Source organism: Lonchura striata, chromosome 3 (genome assembly GCF_046129695.1).
Source record: "Lonchura striata isolate bLonStr1 chromosome 3, bLonStr1.mat, whole genome shotgun sequence".
Classification (NCBI taxonomy): Eukaryota; Metazoa; Chordata; class Aves; order Passeriformes; family Estrildidae; genus Lonchura; species Lonchura striata.
In genome coordinates, this window is record NC_134605.1 from 3,125,991 (window position 1) to 3,145,699 (window position 19,709).

Consider the following 19,709-nt stretch of genomic DNA (forward strand, 5'->3'; position numbering starts at 1 on the left):
TCCCCCCAGCACAGCCATGAAAGGCTTTGAGCTCAGCCTCCAAAACTGCAAAGCAGTTGCTTTGTTTTCCATGGATAATGCTTTAATCCACCGGGTGAAAGCTGGACGTTGCTCTCTTTTATCCTGGCTGTACACAATTGCAGTGCTCGAAAAGAAAAGCCCCCGGCCCTCCTGCGCCCGCCGCTCCTCCGAACTGCTGACGCCTGGATGAGCAGCTCCAAGGCGGGGCCATCGGGATTTATTTAGTTCCCTGCCGCAGATGATGCCTTTAGTGCCACAAACCACCCTGGAGACAAGTCCTAATCGTCTGGGGGGGCGGTGATTATGTTCAGTTCTTCTTCCCCAAGCCCCCCGGACATAATTCAGATCCAAACTGGAGAGACAGGCAGGCACACAGGAGGGGACCCCGGCACTGCGCAGCCCCTCTGAAGCCATGTACAGGAGCAGCTTCCTGCGCGAGGTGCGCAAGGAGAAGTACGAGCGGTCGGACGCCTACGATGAGCTGCGAGGCTCCCCGGAATTCGACAGCTTGGCCCAAGCCCGGGGCTTGGAGAACCTGCAGGAGCTCAACGAGCGCTTCGCCAGCTACATCAACCGGGCGCGCGTGCTGGAGCAGCGCAACGCCATCCTGCGCAAGCAGCTGGAGACCTTCCAGCGCATGGACGAGCTGGTGGGCTTGGACGAGGCCTTCGCCGGGCAGATCGAGTTCAACCGGCAGCGGATGCGGGAGCTGGCTTCGGACCGAGCCAAGCTGGAGCGGGAGGAGAAGGATGCCCAACGCATGCTCGATGAGTACCGCAACAAGTAAGGCTCGCAGGCCACGGGAGATGGGTGGTGGCATTGCCACAGTTGATCTTTGTGGTAAGGATGGGTTCGGTGTCGCCAGCAGCTGAGGCTGATGCCTCTCCGTGTGTGTCAAGAGGGATGGCATGTAAGCTCATGGTGAAAAGGGAGGTCTCAGGACCTAGGGAGATGCAGCTCTGCCTTTTATGGTGTCACTAGATGGGAAAATGCCCTCTCTGTTCCATAGCAGCAACCCTGGTGCTGTTGTTCATTCAGCTTAGGAGAACTGAGCTCTGAGCTGCAAAGAGGAAAAAACCCTATTTGACTACCAGGTGTCTCAAAGCAAGTGTCTGAGCAGCCCAGAGTTACACAATGCCAGACATCTCCTGAAATGTGCAGGATGTCTCTGAGAAACTCTTCTTTACAGCCACTATGAAGACCTGGGCCAGTCTGAGCCAACCACATCTGTGATGTGACGTAAAAAGAAAGGAGATATATTTTTTTTCTGCTGTGTAAAATTTGCGCTCATCTTCTGACTTGCATCCTGTATTTCCATCTCATGCCACTAAAACAATAAGAATAGGCTTCCCCTAATTTTACCTCTTTAACCTGTGTGTGACCATAAATCAAAGAGCAGGAGCCTCACATGCTGGTGGAGATGAGTGCCTTCCCTCCATCAACAGGGAATTTTGGCTACATGGCTTAATTACACAAGAGTTGCTGAGCATTTCTCATAGGACAAAAGAGTTTAATCCTCCCGTTACTTGTTGGTCAGGGATTTTTTTACTCCCAAAATGTCTATCTGGCTAGTTCAACCATGAAAAATTTGGCACACTGCCAAATGAACAGCCACTTAGGGTTCTTGAGCTACAGCATTCCTATAGAAGTGCCAAGCCCTGATTCTCTCTTTTTCATCTGACAGGAGAGAAAAGCCCACCCAGGCACCGAGGCGCTGATTGCTGCCAGTGGTCAGATGTCCACAGTGTCCTGACTCAGTGCCAGTGGGTAATAAGCACCTGATTAGGCAGAATTGTATTCCAATATTTATGAGGAAATTCAACTAAGAATCAATGCTTTAATTTAGCTGGTACTTGCTCATGTGGGCACAGTGCCCATGAGTATTTGACTACAATCAGTACTTAATTTTCTAGCTGCATGTTAGATAAAAATCTGTGTGAATAGTACAGGATAAGTAATGTGACACAGAGTAATTTGCTTTTATTAGAGCTGCTTTAAGCAAACTGTAAATAGTCAGGGAATAATACAGGGCATTGAAAATCCAGAGGAGGAGACAACACCCAGAAAAAGGACTGTGCTTCCAGAAAGTAAGATTTAGGACCTGCTAAAGGGGTAGTCAGTGGTTTCCTAGAAAAAAGGGGTGGTACTTCGTTGTACAATCCTGGGATGCCCACTGTAAACAAAAGTAAGAAGGAAACTTTGACTAAATCAAAGCCAAAAATTGCAATTTAAAAATTAAAAATACGCAGGGCCGTGACAATGGAAGGACAGTGGCTGCTTTTTAACCAAATTGCACCAATTGATTTACATCAACAAGTGTGTTTTGGTGATGTTGGTGGTGGTTTTTTTTGTTTTGTTTTTTGTTTTTTTTTTTTCATTGGGAGCTGCTGAATTTGTCCAGAAGACAAACATGAGCACGTTTTCCGTGTCTGAAAAACCTGGGATGGTTTCGAGTTGCAGGTTTTAAAACGATGCCTCTGGTCTGGTAACATGTTCTCTGCCATCTGATGGCTCTGATTTCAGTCCCTGAAAGTTATAAACAAAGCTCCCTAAACAAAATATGGGAGGAATAATCTTCTGTGCCCTATTAGGAGCTGCTGAAACCAGAAACATTCCTGTGCTGAAGACCTCTCCTCCCTGATCTGCAACAGGCACTGCAGGTTTCTTGTTTCATCTTGGATCATAAAGCTTTTGGTGCACTAGGATTAACAAAATCACTTAGAGGGAAAAATTTTAAACCAATTAATTGTCAAATGTCTGTGTCCTTCACTAATTCAGAGAATTTTGACTCTTACAACCCATTCTTTCATTCACCTTCACTACTGGGGAAATAGATTTATATCTAAGTAAACCTTTCAAGCTACATTATAAAAATAGGCCTTTTAATGTTGCATTTAGACAGAGTAGGGTCTAAAACTACTGTGTCTGTGTAATTAAATGTTCATGAACCACTAAAAATTAGAACTTAGATTAAAATGTATTTTAAAATCCTCTATGGCCACATTCATAGCTTTCCTCATTAACAAGACTTTGTACCAGGGGAGAATTCTTTCTATTAAAGTTGCAAAAAAAAAAAAAAAAAAAAATGCTGGGAATAGTCTGGATGCATCTCATAAAAAGACTAATTATGCTGTCTTTATGCTGACCACCACTTTTATAGCAACATTGCATCTGGCTGTGGTATTTTTCTCACCGTGATATTGGGAAAGATGCTGGAATCCAAATTTTAGTGGCCTTGACCGAACAGGATTAATGGACTTCAGAAATTAAAAGTCTTGCAAATCAATTGTTTAATTTAAAAATTTGTGCACTGCTAATACAGTGAATTTTAAACATGCAATAGGATTCCCTGGGCACAGTAATTGGCACAGTGTTCTCCAAGATATGCTGTGTGGTGATACTCTGATGAGCTAACACCCTTTGGGGCTGCAGTGGAGACCCAACATATGTGAGAAAACAAAAAGAAGTGTTAAAATACAATATCTAGGATATGGGGACTCCACTAGAAGGCAAAGCTGCCTTCTAGCCCTCTCTGCAGAGATTTTCTTGGCACTGCTGCTGCTTCTCTGGTGATAGGAAGGACTTCATCCTGCTGCAGCTGAGATGAGGAGCATTTGCCTGCCCTCCACACTCTCCACAATCTGCCAGAATTTTGCCCTGTGCCTGTCAGCTGCTCAGCAGTGGCTTCTTGATAACACAGGTAGAATCTGTTCATAAATCAGCACAGCACAGCCCTCTTGGGCTCAGCTGAGCATGCAGGGTATGACCCTGGATGACAACTATGACTGGCCTGTGCAGCATCCTTGCAGGACCTCTCTTCCATGGTCTGTGCTGTCCTTGGCACCCAGATTGCTGTCTGTTGAGAGAAGGTTGGTGAAGTGCACCAGAGAAAGAGAAAATGGCAAAGGTAGCAGCCAAGAGGTGCAGGAGCTCAGTAGGTTTCATTTTTCTTCAGGTGAAAGGCTCAGGTTAGACACCAAATTGAGTATCTGGCCATTGTCACTGCTGGGGTGGATTGCTGCTGTTTCCTCTTTGGAGGGGAGTGAGTCTTTGCACTGCAGCAGAGGTAGGGTCAAAAAAAAAGAGGTGATTGAAATATTTAACCCTCTGATCTGCTTTCTTTGAGTCTGGCAGCTCCCTCCCCTCCATTCTATTCCCCTATGCAAAAAAATAAAAGCCCACTTAACATCCCTTTTCTTTCAACAGCCCAAAAACATTTGTAGTTGACTCATAGCTACCTGACTAGGTGAGAAGGTTCGTGTTTTGGTTTTTTGGGGGTCTTTTTTGTTTTGTTTTGTTTTGTTTTTAAAATGAAGCAAATTAACTTCATGGCTCTTAAGCTCCGGGAATGTCTGATCAGCAACCATCTAATAAAAAAATTTTTGGAAATGACTAGCCAATTGCTAAACACCAAAATCAACTTTGAAGCATAACAGGGTTGTGACTTGTCAGCCATTGCACTTACAGGTACATTTCAGCAGGCACAGGGGCATCCTGAGGTCTCTGAAGCATTTCAGAGAGGTCCATAGCACTTCTGCACTGGTCTTGTGGAAAAGATTGAAAATCACTTGAAAGAAATTCTCCTTCAAAGGACAATCATGCAATACTAACTCTCTCAAGCTGCCAGGTGGATTTATGGCTCTGTGGCACAGCACATATTTAGGTTATTTGAGAGTGAAGGCAAATGTAGCTGAATATTTTAGTAAGTGAAAGGATCTAGCAATGAGGGAGATCTGAATTACATTAGGGCTGAGGTTTAGACACTGAATCCATCAGATGGTTGTATATTACTGTGAGTGGAAAACCAGCCTTTTATTGTAAATGTATATTTGATTTTCACAAGATGCCACAATTTGCTTCGTTCTTGCTCAGCTGTCAGAAAATATCAAAGTTAGGAAAGTGTTTACTGTCAAGTGCACACACACACACACACAAACTTAAATAGATAGAAAACTGGATGGAGTTGAGCTACTTGGTAAACACCTGAAACAAAGGCAGTCTCACTTCTGAAGCTGAAAATTATTCTAGCCTTGGAAGTGAAAGTGGTGTTAGTACTAACTGGCAAAAAAGGACATTGTTTTAGTCTTATCAGCAATTTTTTTGAGTAATAATGAAATAAAACCTCATCATTTTCACCTGGTTCCTTGCTGTTTGTGTAAGAATTGAAAATGGACCATTGACCAACCCTGATAATATTATGGCATTTCAGAAAAACTTGTTAAACCAAAGCACCATATTAAATCCATTTCCTTGTTCTATCAAGTTCTTCCTTTGTGGTCCTGGTCACTTTGTGAGTGACATCATCCACTCAGCTTTCCAGAATGTGTTGAAAGAATTGATAATTGCATTGGTTGTTCATCCTTCAGGAGACAAAAAGGAAGAACTGAGGTTGACAGGATCATTTTAATTTGATCTTTGATGTGTTCAGTCCAAGAACTGTCCAGTTTCCTGCTGACTGGAGCAAACCCCTTTGATATCAACAGCACATCTGGGCTGGATCAATTATTTCAGAAGACAGACAGGGACTTATGTTCAGTTCTGAATTTTGGCTTGTATTGGTGTCCATTGCTTTTATTGCAAATGAAGGACCCTTTTCACCACAGCTGACTTGTCACCCACCAGAGTGTTTCTTGTAGAAAGTAAGATAATGATAGCTTTTTTATATCTCTCTACATCTATTATGTTAGGGAAAGTAAAGTGTTAAACTTAAAGGGTTAAGACTGTATTTCTGCCGCTGTTGGAGTTTGATAAGTCACTTGTTCAGTACTGATGGCAAAGTCTCATTGCCAAAGTTGTTCCTGGCTGGTGGCTTTTCAGGGGCTTTTTTGTTTGTTTCTTTGTTTTTTAATGGAGTCTTATTAAGCCAAGTCTACCATTAAACATTTCATACAAGGATTACTAAAGGAAGGGAATAAATTACAATAATCAACAATTAAATTTTGTGCTCTGTGGCTAAAAGGATTTTCTAGAAGATAATTCTATTTACATACAACTGTGGAGCCCTGATTCTTAAAGAATATGTGCTGTTTCCTCCAAACCAAGCATAAACACATTATACATCCATCTCAGCATCAGGAACATGCACTTCATACACTTGTAGATGTTTTATAAAAGCATAAGAATAGTTGGTTAAATTCAGTCCTTACTAAGGCTCACTTGTTTTGGCCAAGCTAATATACAAATTACCATTAAAGGGGACACAAAGCTTAATCCATCTCAGCATCCTAATCCAATGTCTTTCCTACACAGTCAATATGTAAAATTGCAATCTTTGTGTTTAATGTGTCTGTCATTAAAGTGCTTATTGAACAACAGCAGGTAGAGTGGAAAACCAAGAACAATGTAATTAAATGTTCATGTGCCATTGTAGCAAATCCTCACAGAATAATCGCTGCTGAATAGCTGTCACTGTAGTCCAATAACAATGGAATATGCTTTTATTGTAGATAATCTATTCTTGGGCATTCTGTAAAAAAGTTATAGCAAATATATGGCATTTCATTGTATTCTGTTACATAAGCTGAAGACAAGAATTTAGGCAATTCTGAAATTACTCCTAGCATCTGTGACCAAAAAATAATTAATGGTAATCCATGAGTAAATCTTTTGGGCCCTTTCAAGATTCATATTCTCCTTTAGCATGAGGCATATCTTATGCATGACAGTGCAGATAAAAATGCAGTTTGCAGAAGGATGAACTGCTGAACTTTTCTCCTTTTCTCTACTTGCAGGTATAGAAATGAACGTGAATATCAGCAGAAGCTAAAAGAAACCCTGGAGCGCCTTAACAAAGTAAGTCTGGGAAAATGCCAGGGAAAAGGTGTACAGTTTTTTCCTTTGGTTTCATTTACTACAGCGAGCAGTGGGATGATAAAATGTAAGAGCAAGGCATTTCTTGTCATTATGCCCTTCTCCATCATCCCCCTCCCTGTCCAAGTGTCTGAGCCTCGGCATGTGCATACCTTTTCCCTGTGCTTTTAAACACAGCTACTGTATTAAAATAGAGTCACCAGTGATAACCATGTCATAAAAAATTGCTGATTAACTCCATGTTTTGAAGCCTGGAGTGTCTCAAAGCTCCTTAGTCCCTTGCAGGATATGGTCAGCCCTTCCCAGGACAGACCCTCAGCTTCCCATTAGGTTTCCAAATAAAAGAGAAGCCACAGCTCCCCCTGGTTTGTTCCTTTTATATCAAGATACACATTCTTAAACTAATACCAAGCAATAATAAAAATAACAACATTTAATATAATATAAAGCTCAGAGAAAGATAAAAGTTGGCTGAAGTATTTTGGAAGTTTCCAAACCAGGTCTGTGAAACTGAAAAATCCTGATTCATCCTCTCTTGCTGCTAGCCTTCATCTGGGTGAAGAACATAGTATTATATCTTTTCCCAATTCTCCTTTGCACATGCTATCATTCATCTTCTGTATTGGAAAACAATTGAAGATGGATTAAATAGAGATTATTTTTTTATCTCCTTGCTAAAATGTCTGGACCAAATCTGCTGGAGCATTGTCATATCAATGATACACATGTTTTATATTAAGAAAAGACAGAAAGTACATTTTAGCATTTCTATCTCCAGTGAGCTCTTGACATCCTGCATCAGTTGTTTTCCAGAACACTCTGCTCTTGAACATCCTGCAAACCCTTAAAAAATTTAGTGAAGCTAACTCTTTTGTAAGGGGTTGTTGGAGCTGGTCAGTCTGTCTTCGCAGTTCCTCTCAACGAATCTGCAGCTAAAGAAAAGTGAATTGATTCACCAACCCTAGGCACAGCTCACAAAATATTGAGGCACAAGGGTGTTTTTTATCCCTGGACACCCCTGTGCAGCAGCTCCTTGCACTGGGAGCACCAAGTGCTGGAGAGAATACAGCTGGTTTTCTGTGCAGGGTCCAAGATGTGGCCTGAAAACCTGCATGTGCAGGTACAAACTCATTCTTTATCTGACAGCTGGGAAAACACTGGTTCTGGAGAGATCTAAATTTCTCTTCCACAATAATGAAAATATTGCTTCAACACATGGACCAGCATTCTGGAATCGTAACATAAAGCAGAATGGCTTTTCAGAAGTTGAGTGATTAGCAAATACTGCAAAGTTCAAAAGAAAATGTGTAGACACTGCATTGTGCTGACACACAACTCCACCGAGGAAGCTGGTCGCTCTGAAAGCATGGAATAAAAGCAGAATTATTTCCCCCCTTTGAGGGAACATTTGGAAAGCCAAAAACTGCTTTTGTTTATCACACACAGAAATATTTGCTTATAGGTATTATCTAAGGGCCTGGGGGCTTTCTTTTTTGGCTCCCTCCCAAACCTCCCAACGTGGCCATTGTCCCGCTGATCTTCCTCTCAATAGGACAGGAGAGGAGCGCAGAAAAGCAGCGCGGGCATTCCTGATGGCTGGCTCTGAATGTGCTGGGCTGGATGAGTCTGAATCAGCCCCTGGCTCACAAAGCAGAGCCTGCTGGAGAGTTGTGTGCCTGGGAGGCTTAGCAGCACAATGAGACAGCCAACATCTACACATTTTTGGAACGGCGCGTGCTGTATGCACGCAAAAGGCAAAAATCCTCTTCTACCAGTCATGTGCTGCACCCACAGATCTCCGGGGTTGCTTTGCAACCCGTGATCTGCTCACAGAGATTATTTTGCAGCTGGTCATGGCACATGGGTGATTTGAAAGATATTCCTTCAAATACCTCTTTTTTATTCTTTGAGTTAAATGCAGAAAGCAGGAATTCCTTGAGGCAAATTGCAAACTGGTGGAGGAACTGGCAAGTTTTATAGATTTGCAAGGAAGATTCAGTTCAAGTTTTTTAAGATGTTTCCTCAAAAATTATATTTTACGATCATAGTTAATGCCAAACCTAAAAAAGAAATAATGCATTAAATAGAAATATAAAACATATCACTACTCTCACATATTTGTAAAATATATTGCCAGGTTCCATGGAAATTACCCTAAATTCCATGTTTTGTGTTAAATAATGTAACATAGGAAAAAAGTAAATTAGGCCTTTGAACAGAAATGGAGATTTCATTAGACTTAAAGACCAATTACACTCATACCTATGCTCTCTGAGATCATGGTTGCTAGTCATATGGTTTGTTCTTTGAACTAAGTCGATGTTAGGAACTTTTGTCTTTGCACATCCCAAAGTATTATCAACTTGTGCAGCAAGGTGATTTTTTCTAAACTTGGTCAACTGTCATTTTTATTTCCAGAAATGGCTCCAAATTGACAAACATTTATGTCATTTGAGAACATACCAAAGAGAGTGCAAATACACTGGACATCCTGGGTTTTTAGAAGGACTTCTTTACCAGGGATCTTAAAATGGCATCAGGATACCTCAGATCTTGTCATGACACTAGAGGAATCAATGCCTTAGTCTGCTGATGTCATTTGTTTAAGGCTCATCCACCATTTCAAGACTTTAACATCAAAATTTTATATTTAAAATGTCTGCTAGTCAGCTCCCAGTGTTATTTTGACAGTGCCAAACTCTTGTAAACTACATTTGTGCAGGACACAGTGAAGGACGTAGCTCCTGTTTGCTGGTTTCATGATACTGCTTTATGTTCCAGTCACCCCTTACACTCCAGGCAGGCTGCTCCAGGTGCACAGTGCCTCATGCAGTGCCTGTGGGATGCTGTGGGTTTGGCACTCCAGCCACACGTCCCACTGTGTCATCCCACCGTGTCATCCCACCGTGTCATCCCACCGTGTCATCCCACCGTGCCATCAAACCATGTCATCCCACCGTGTCATCCCACCATGTCATCTCACTGTGTCATCCCACCGTGTCATCCCACCATGTCATCCCACCGTGTCATCCCACCATGTCATCTCACTGTGTCATCCCACCGTGTCATCCCACCATGTCATCCCACCATGTCATCCCACCACGTCATCCCACCGTGTCTCTGCATTGCAGGAAGCTGATGAAGCCTTGCTGTGCAACCTGGAGCTGCAGATCGAGTCCCAGTTCCTGCAGGATGACATCAATGCTACAAAGGACAGATACAAGAAGGTAACTGGCTGAAATTGCTGCTTTCCATACAGAGACAGATGTGGAACTTTGCCCTTCCCTGTGAGCAAACAGTGACAAATTAAAGCAAATTTCATTTGTGTTTGGGTGGGTGCATATAGCATTATTTAATTTCAGTGGGCACAACAGCTCGATTGTTTCCAGCCCCAAACACACTTCTCAGGGTCCAGTCACTACAGCTGTAGCAGAGTCTTGAATTTGTCAACCTAGTGTCATGGTTAAGCCCAAAATGCTGATCAAGCTGTCTTATATTTCATGCCAAGGAAGCTGTTGCTTTCATCCAATTTTTTGGGAGAGGGTACTCCAGTTAATCAGCTGACATATACCTGTGGATGTATGATTCCACTGCAGCTGACTTGCCCTAACACTTGTTTTCTTCCTGGAAGAACTGTGGGTCTTGGGATCAGGCCACTGCCCAATCTTTGCTGCTTTTGAAAAAAGTGACTCATTTTTTTGGGGCCACATGCAAAGGTATTTGTGATTCTTATTTTGAAAATCTCCTATGAAATTGGAAATCATGGAATCTTCAATTAAGACTATGAACTGTATAGTCCTTAGCCAAAAGTCTGTGATATACCTCAGTATGACGAAACTGCACTCAAAAGCAGTTATAAAATCATATTCCAAACCCAAGCCTGAACATGAATTGGACTTTCACAGGCTAAAAGCATTACATATCTAGAAATAAGCCCCAGGAGTACATGGAAACGTCTACCTTGCTCTGGCATTTTCTAATGAAAATGTTTTTTACCTTATCACAGAACCTCATGGAAATCCAGACCTATGTCAATGTCTTGCAGCAGATCATCCAGACAACTCCTCGTGTGTCCCCAATAACCACTGGCATATGTGAGGCAAGTATTGCTGTTGGGAAGTGCATGCACCTCTAAGAAAGAGCGATAATGTTTACAACTAAAGTGTCCCAGATCCTTTAACTTCTGCTCCAAGGTTAGGTGAAAACTGTCAAAACAATGTGTAAGTACTGAATAATGAATATCAGAGAAAAATATTATTGTAGATTTGAAACACTCTATCAATGAGGAAAGAGAGATAAGCTTTGTCAGGTGCACTCCAGCACACATATTAGTCCCAAAAATGTGTGATACAAAGGTATTTGAAGTCATGTTTCTTCTCTGAAGAGGAGCTTGCAGGATATCTGAATATTTGAAGAGAAATCTTATCCTGAAGGGGTGAGATGTGGTGAAAATTTAAATGAGATTAACTGATACAGACTAGATGAAAACTTGGTGATTTCTACCATGAGTGGCTATGGCAGGAATGTTCATTATTTGGAAGAAGATGTGAACAGATTTACATGGTCTAATCTGTACTGTTACAGACCTGCCATCTGATATCTTTATTCTTAAAGCCGTGCCACCATTCAACAGAATTTGGCTTGAGGTTCAATACCCATCTTTCATCTGTCTTTTGCCATTTTCTATTTGTCTTTATAGTTTGTTTCCAGTAGTGCAGTTTCATTTGGCTCTTTCTAGGAGTAAAACATAATTTCCTGTACACACATTGTTTTCTTCCAACCAGGAAAAACTGATAGCAGAGAGGAGGATCCCAGTTCTGCAGAGCCAGCTGGAGGAATACAAGAGCATCCTCTGCCAGCTACAGGCACAGAAATACAAGCTGCAGACAGAGGTATTGGAACCACTAGCCATAAACACAACCATGTTGCTCATGAACTGCTTTTTTATGGTCACTTGGTAAAACCTCTAACATGGCTTCAACATGGTCATGTTAACTTGGTGGACTTGGAGCTGTGTTTTCCTTTTAGATTTCCATCTTCAGCTGTTTCATTCCCATTCTCTCAATGGAACAATTTGTCAGGTTTAGATGGCAGGGTGGGCTGTAGGTGTTGTAGGTGCAATGAAGCTGTTTTTGCTTATCAGAGTGGCTGATGAGGGAAGATTTCCACAGTGCAACTGGATTCCTGCAGGACAGAATCAGCAGGACATTGTGAATGGAAAAGTCCCACAGGGCTCCTATGACTTTTTTACTCGCTGACCTCTGGCTGGAAATTTGCTCCATGAAAACTGATGGGGAGCCTCAGGCTCTGTCCAATCCTTTCTATCACTGCCACGTCCAATGCTGAGCTTGCTGTGGGAAGAAGTGGACATGTTTGGGGAGCAAACCTGAGAGGGCTGTTGAGCTACATTTGGCTTTCTGCCTTCACCTATGTCACTACTAAGCATTAAGCCAGCATCTCTCCTGTGCTTGGACACTACCAGCAGGACAAACCATATGCTTTTTGCCAAGCCCTGACTTACAGAAAATGTCTGGCAAAGACTTTGACTAGCTGTCCATGCCCATCTCCCAGCCAAACCTGCCCTAAATCAACCTTCTGTCTCCAAACCTGAGTGCAGTGTAGGACTGAGGGTGGCAGGAGGTGGAGGAGCAGCTGAAGGCTGTAGAGTGAAATAGAATTTCACTCTACCTCCATGCAGTCGAATATTTTTTAGCCAGTGGGGTGGAGAATAGCCCCAAGCACAGCATCCTTTGTGCCTCAAGCTGTCCATCGAGGTGAGAGGAATGAAATATTGACACAAACATCTTTTGGTGGAATTTTGGACTCCTTCGGAGAGCCATAGCAGCAACTCATAACTTCTTGAGCATAACTTCTTTCATTAGGGTGAGGACAGTGTATTTTCCATGGTCTCTTTCTCACATCTGATGCTCTGGTGGAAAGGACACATGTGCTCTGGAATCAATATGGGGATGAAATAGTGAATCAATATAGAGAAAAAGGGGAGGAAATCAACCTTCTGCTGGCAGATGGAGAGAGGCAGTCTTTGGGGAATTAATCGTGCTGCTTTCAAAATTAAATCTTCCCATCCCATTTAGAAATAGATTATTCATTCTTGTGCTTTGAGATTAGAAGAGTGAAATAGTATTATGAGTGGAAGTCAGTAACACAGTTGCTTGAGATGGTGAAGGCTGGATTTGATGACTGAGGTGTCATCAAATTTCTTTGCTTTCCTGTTTCTGGACCTGACAGCCATGTGCCTGAGAGGTCATGGACCCCACCCCATGAGCACTGAACAGTCTCAGTCTACTTGTACACTACAGCATAACCAAACTAATGACATGGGACATCACTTCTATATTTAGGCTCTCAAAAGTCCTTTTTTAATCTTGCCTGAAGCATATAGAAATAAATCAGTTATTTAAGAATTCATTAGTCACTGATTGCCCCATTAACTTTTTTGAAAAGTAGGGAAAAAATGTGACAAAATAACTATAATAAATATCTAAAAATAGCAGAAGAAAGTGAGAGCAGATTTACAGGGTGAAATATCCCACCTGAAACTCAACCTTTATTTTTGGAAAGTGACTTTTGCCACCTCCTGGTTGATACGCTCATTGGTTTTATCGCTGACAAAAAAGGCTGAGGAATTGAATTCAAGAACAGAGTTCTTTGTTTAAAACATGACATTTGGTCTTATTTGCCCTGTCTGCAGACCACAGAGAAGGAGGAGTGGGTATTTCTTGAGCTCATCTTCCCAGTTAAGAACTTTTACTGTGCTTGTGAGGCCCTGCCCACTCTGATAAGTTTTGTTTTTTGAATAACTGAACAAAGGTCATGAAATTGCTCCTGTGTTTCAGCAGTGCAGCATCACATTGTAATAAAGCATGACTTGCCTTTCATTATGCTTAAAATATGGGGTGGTGAATTTTCCAAAGCTGCTTCTTTCACCACCGATTTTATTTACCAGACAACCATGCTGGAGCAAGCAATTAAAAACACCCAGGAGAGTTATGACGATGAAATTCAGCTTTACAATGAGCAGATTGAAAACCTTAGGAAGGGGATAGAGGAGGCTGAGAGGATCTTGGAGAAGTACACCACAGACTGCCGCCAGCTGGTGATCTACCAGCAGTCCCTGGAGAATGAGCTGGAGCGGTACAAACGGATCATCGAGAATGAGGACAGCCGGTAAGGCTGGATTTCTGGGCACTCAAAGGGACCAGTGATCTCTTTTATCTCCTTTGAAAAATGTACGTTTGAGGGCATTTGATTCACCCAAAGCTATAGTATTTTCATACTTTTTGCTGGTAGATATCTAGAGATGGAAATTTAAATAGATGCAAAATCAGGTCGAACTTCTGCCACGGAAAGGGTCAGAGCCATTTTGGGCTTTGCTGTCCATGCAGTCTCCTTTCCATATGCTGTCCTGGCATCAGTGTACAGAGGTCAGGAGCACACAAAAGCAATCTGAACATCCTCTCCTCAGACTGGGTGTTGGTGACACTTTCTTGACACTACCAGCAGGTTGATTTTATGGAGGGTGCAGACAAAGCAAATGCCCTGCAAAGCAAAGCATTCTTCACAGCAAAGCCATTCCTCAGGCATGTGGAGAAAGAGGAAAAATACAAGAAATTGGCAGGGATTTGGGTTGTGCTTAAACCTACAGAGGAGCATTGTCTCCCTCTAATGTCAACCATCAGCCACAGTAGAGAAAAGGATCTTTCACAGCAGCAGAGCCAGAACCCTGAGCACCCAAACTACTGCTCCAGGCTGTGCAGGGGAAGAACACTCACTAAATAGCCTATCCTATGTGTGGGGAATGGGAATTTAATTAATTTTCAGGGTCATATTTTAGACACTGAAGTCTAGTTAGAAGTATCTTAACAGAGTAACTCTCAACGCAGAAAATCACATCGACACAGGGTCTCTGACAGGACAAAATATCTCAAATTCCAGCAGAGCAGACTGGGGAGGCCAAAGATACAGTAATTGTTTTGCAATAGGCATGCTTCCCAATTTTAATTTTTAACCCTTAATACTACTGACTCCTCAAATGTTTTACAAGGAAGACTGCTCCAAATTTCTATTTTGCCCAGCATGGTTAAAATGGATTTACAGTTCTTGCTGACCTCTGGTAGGCTTGGATTGACTGTTTGCCCATCTAAAAACTTCCCATCTTTTCAAAGTGCCGTGCTAAGTGCAAATCTGCTGCTACATGTTGTAATTAATTACTTGTGCACTTTACCTGCTGGAGAATCCCATGTCTCCTGCTGGCAGAAACCAGCCTCAGTCCTGTGAAGGTGCTGTGGCTGTCGATTTTCCCCAGACAAAAAACAGGTTCCCACCATTCTTTTTGACTCCTCACCACAGAGAAGTACATTTCTTTGCGCTTAATTTTGCACTTAATTTGACTTGCTTTCATTGCAATGGTGGGGAGAGAACTGATGGATGCACATATTCCCCACAGGTTAAACTCTGCTATAGCAGGAACCCCAGTCACACTCTTCACACAGATTTACCGACCTGCCCAGCCTCAGGCTTCAGGGGGAAGAGGTAAACCTGTGATGTGTCTTTCTGTGTCTGTCAGGAGAAGCATCATTGTATTTTAAGCTCTTTGTCCATCTCTCTTTAAAAGCCTGGCTACAGGTTTGTAAATGCAACCATTTCAGCTTACCTCAGCTGGCCTTGAGACAAGCTGTCAAAGGCCAAAACCATAAGCCAAAAGCATTTATTTGCTAAGTTCTACACTTTACTACTTAGGCCAATCAAGAGCAAAATCAACAAGGCACCTGAAATGCTGGAAAGAGCTGCAGGTTTTGTGTTGACTCATTCTGAGTTTGTTGGCACTTCAGTGATGTGTAAAGAGCACTGTTGAGTGCCACAGGCCATTTTTGAGGCCTGTTTTGCTATGAATGATGTTGCCTCTAAGTTGTACATTGGCTTGTTAGAATTTAAGATGCTTGTAAACCTGCTGACAAGGAAATGGCCAGGGCTAAATGAGTGAGACTGCTTTAACAAAGGAGTTGATGTGATAGATTCTAACATATGGGATGACGTAAATTCAAGGCTCACTGGAGTTTTAATAATGACAAACTGCCTTGAGAACAGAGACAAACCAATGTATGAGGGATGTTTTTGGCATGCAGCTGTGATTTTTCTAATTGCTGTATGAACTGTAGCAGTTTTATATTAAATGGCCTGAGGCATTTATATAATGCCTGAGGCCAGATCCTCCACAGCTGTAAATAACTACTGTCATGCAAAATGGTTTTTTATACATTTGCCTGTCTCTAGACACACTACTAATTTCTCCTGCAGGATTAGCATGGTATTTCATGAGTGTTACTGTACTGTGGCAGGGGACAAAACAGTTGCCTTGGAGAAAATATGTTAATATTTGTATGTCCCCATGTTCTTGTAATTACCAATACCAACCCCTGTCTCCTCTGCTCTAGCTGCTCATGCCATAGAAATCAGTACCTTGCCTATGCTCCTGCAGCTGCTAAGCTGTCGTGGGATCTGTGGCTACTGATTGCCCAGGAGATCAGAATCAGGGGGCTCTAAGACTCTAAGAGCTCAATGACAGTGTCTGAGTGATGCCATTGTAGATGGGTGGCTTCTCAGCTCCGTGACCACCAGTCACTGCTAACACCTCCTGACATGACTCTCAGCATCTGTCCATACTCCAAATTGTCAGGAGTGGAGGTGCCTGGTTTGCTTTTAGCCCCCCTGGGATACAAAGGCTCTCCACGTGAAGTAGTGAGGGCAAGAGGCAGCTCTAACATTTTCACTGACTGTATTCAAGCGCTGTTTTTTGTTCTCTTTGTTTTGATTTTTCTTTAGATATCACCCAGGCCATGCAAGACATCGCCAGTGTAAAGCCCAGGCAAAAAGGCCTGACAAAGAAAATTGCCAGAAAAAAGGAGCTGATGTCAAAAGACATAACCGACAGTCACTCGCCTGAAAGAATGTACGAAAGAACTCTGGAAGGTTTTGACCAAGATCAGATGGAGTTTAGGCATGAAGGCTCAGTCAGATGTGAACCTGAGCAAGAAGGATCGGAATTTGATGAAAAAGAAATGGGCCCAGAGGATGTACCTGATGGAGCCCAGATAAGTAAAGCCTTTGATAAATTGTGTAATATTGTGAAGGAGAAAATAAGAGTCCACAAGAGACCAGAGGCTAAGTCTGATGCCCATCCCAAAGGGCGTTATGTGCTGGTGACAGGGGAGGAGGGCCATGAAGAACCATGCATCTTGGCCCCCTCCGTCCCTGCTGGGGCAGGGATCACAGTTTCCACTGGCAATGGGAAGGTGATGAATGGTGGTGACGTGGAGCCCATACCAGAGCTGCCAGAACCCGCCGAACCACCCGAAAAAGAGAAAGGGGAAATCTGTGAAAGGAGAGAAGAGTTTGAACTCCCAGATAAACAGAGAGAGGAGGGAAAAGAAGATGTGCATGAATGGGGGAAAAAAGCAAGAGGAAAAATTGAGCAAATCACAAAGTACCCGGATATCTCTGAGCCTGAGACAGTTCCTTCCCCTGGTCTGATAAGCCCAACTGAGCCAGGACTCCTTCGGGAGACAGAATATGAGCGAGAAGATAAGCAGGGCCTTTTGTTCAGGGAAGCAGCCTTACCTGGCTCTATGAGCTATGAGAAGGTGGAGGTGGTGGAGTCCATTGAGAAGTTCTCAGATGACAGAATTCAGACGTATGAAGAGACAGCAATGATTGTTGAGACAATGATAGAGAAGACAAGCAAGAAGAAACCAGGTGACAAAGGCACTTAAGTGGCACATACCCTCTGATAGTCGACTTGTCTGGCATAGTTATTACATGACTGTGTTTTTTTTCCTGACCGAATGATACAGTAGTGAGATTTTTGCTGTTTGGTATGGCACAGATTGAAACCTTGATGGCAATTCTGTCTGATGTAGGCTCACCTTTGGTGCAACAACCATTAGTGCTCTCCAGGGCACATCCTATGCAACTGATTTTCATGATTAAGACACACGGGAAGAAATTATTATGACAGAGCTGCCTGGCTTTCCACAGTATCTGGGACAAATTTGCATATTCCTCTACTGCTCCTTTAACCCTTTAACTGCTGTACAACCCCCCCCACCTTTGAGACAGCTGCAAATGTTAACTTGTGACATCTGGTTCATTTAATAAAAGTTTTGCCTTCTACCAAAGATACACACTGTGGGTTTATTTTTGCCTATAACATTGACTCACACACCCTACTTGTAAACATCACCTAACTGGTGTGCAGGGGTTTTTCCAGGGAAAGGGCTGGATGCCTCTTAAATAACCTGTTCCAAAGCTCTCCCTTTCAGAGACTTTAAATAGCAATGAGCTTGGCAGACTTTTTTTTGAAATAAAGACAAACTTCCTGTATTCAAGATAAGCTCTTACTGCAGATCATCTCAGAATGAAATTTTCTGAAGGGAGATCTTCCTTAAAAAAGCCACTATTTGTCCTTCACCAACACAACTAATGCACTTATGAATGCCAACAAGCTTTTGAGCAGACTGCAGCCAAAGACTGATTATTAAGGTATTTTCTTTTTAAGTATTTCCTTGGACTGTAGAGTTTCATACTGCCACAGGATCCTGTCTCAGTCCTGTCACCTGCAGTCACATGGAGCTCCACAGGATTGTTGGAATAAGCAGTACCTTTCCACCTCCCCATGCCTGGGGAAGGAAAAAGCAACACTTGCAGCAACAGCAGACTCTTGCAGCTCCCAGAAACCTTCAGCTCAAGAAAAAAAACAAAACCAAAAAAAAACCACCCAAAAAACCCACAAACAAACAAACAAAAAACCCCCAAACCCCCAAAAACTCACAAAGAAAAAATCAGGGAAAGGAAATATTTTGCAATATTCTGCTTGTATGTGTGAAAATAATGGGCTCTACTTAAAAGTGCTCATACTTTAGTCCTCAGCTTGACTCCAGGCACACAAAGGATCCCACTAAAACCCAAGACTTACTGAAGGACAGTACTAGATTAGTCTCTACACATTTCTTCTTCAATCTGACGCCAGTTCTCCAAGTTTTCATTTCAGCTCACCATTGCTGTGCCTTTTCTTTCTGCCTGTTAACTCCTGTCAGCTGCAGCAAAGCAAGGCTAAAAGCCATTTGAGCTGACAAGCCTGAGCTTCAGGAACTCCTCACAGCACCCAAGACTTTTCTTCAATAATATGTTGGGTTTGGTTATTTCATTCATGAGGTCCAGCACAGGTGTAGCATCAGATCTACTGTGATTCTTATGTCTGGTAAAGGGGCACCTTATTCTTTGAAACAGGGACAGGTGACTCTCACAGTCACAATTTTAGTCAGGGCTTTTTGTCTATTCTGGCTTATTGGAATGCTGTGGGAGTTTATTCCAGACATGGCTTACTCAAGCGTGTTGCTTTTCAGTTTAATATATTAACAGTGTAAATAACTACAGAGAAGGAATTTATCAATGTGTATGCAGGCTGGGCTTTGGTGACCTGGGAAAAACTGCCCAGAATAATTGCTGTGCAAAGGGTTTGACTGCTGCAAGGTAAACAAAAAAAACCCAACAAACTCAAAACCCAACCCTCATTGCAGCAATATGCAGGCTATTTAATAATTCTGTCACAAAGCAGAATATAAACAGGTTCAGGCAGTACCTAGAGGGAACTGTGTATTCTTCCCCCTCTCCCAGCCCATCTGATTTCACTGCAATACAGTGGACCCAAAGTTCAGAATACAAAAAGTCTCATTCAGTGGCAAAGAGGCAATGTCAGGACAGCCTGGGTGAGGTGTGCAGTGTGTGAATACCTCCACAACCTTAATCCTTTTTGTGCTGTGGTGCCACCACTGGCTGCTGACCCAGACCTGATTTATGAT

The 19,709-nt window shown here is 42.6% G+C and overlaps 1 protein-coding gene across 1 annotated transcript; it reads left to right on the plus strand.

Moving 5' to 3' along the window:
- The first annotated feature begins 433 nt into the window (after positions 1-433).
- On the plus strand, positions 434-17,621 carry BFSP1 (beaded filament structural protein 1). Its single transcript, XM_021555878.2, has 8 exons — positions 434-804; positions 6,753-6,813; positions 9,963-10,058; positions 10,838-10,930; positions 11,616-11,723; positions 13,799-14,019; positions 15,299-15,384; positions 16,675-17,621. The coding sequence occupies exons 1-8, from the start codon at positions 434-436 to the stop codon at positions 17,619-17,621; spliced, it is 1,983 nt and encodes a 660-aa protein (XP_021411553.1).
- Positions 17,622-19,709: the final 2,088 nt, after the last annotated feature.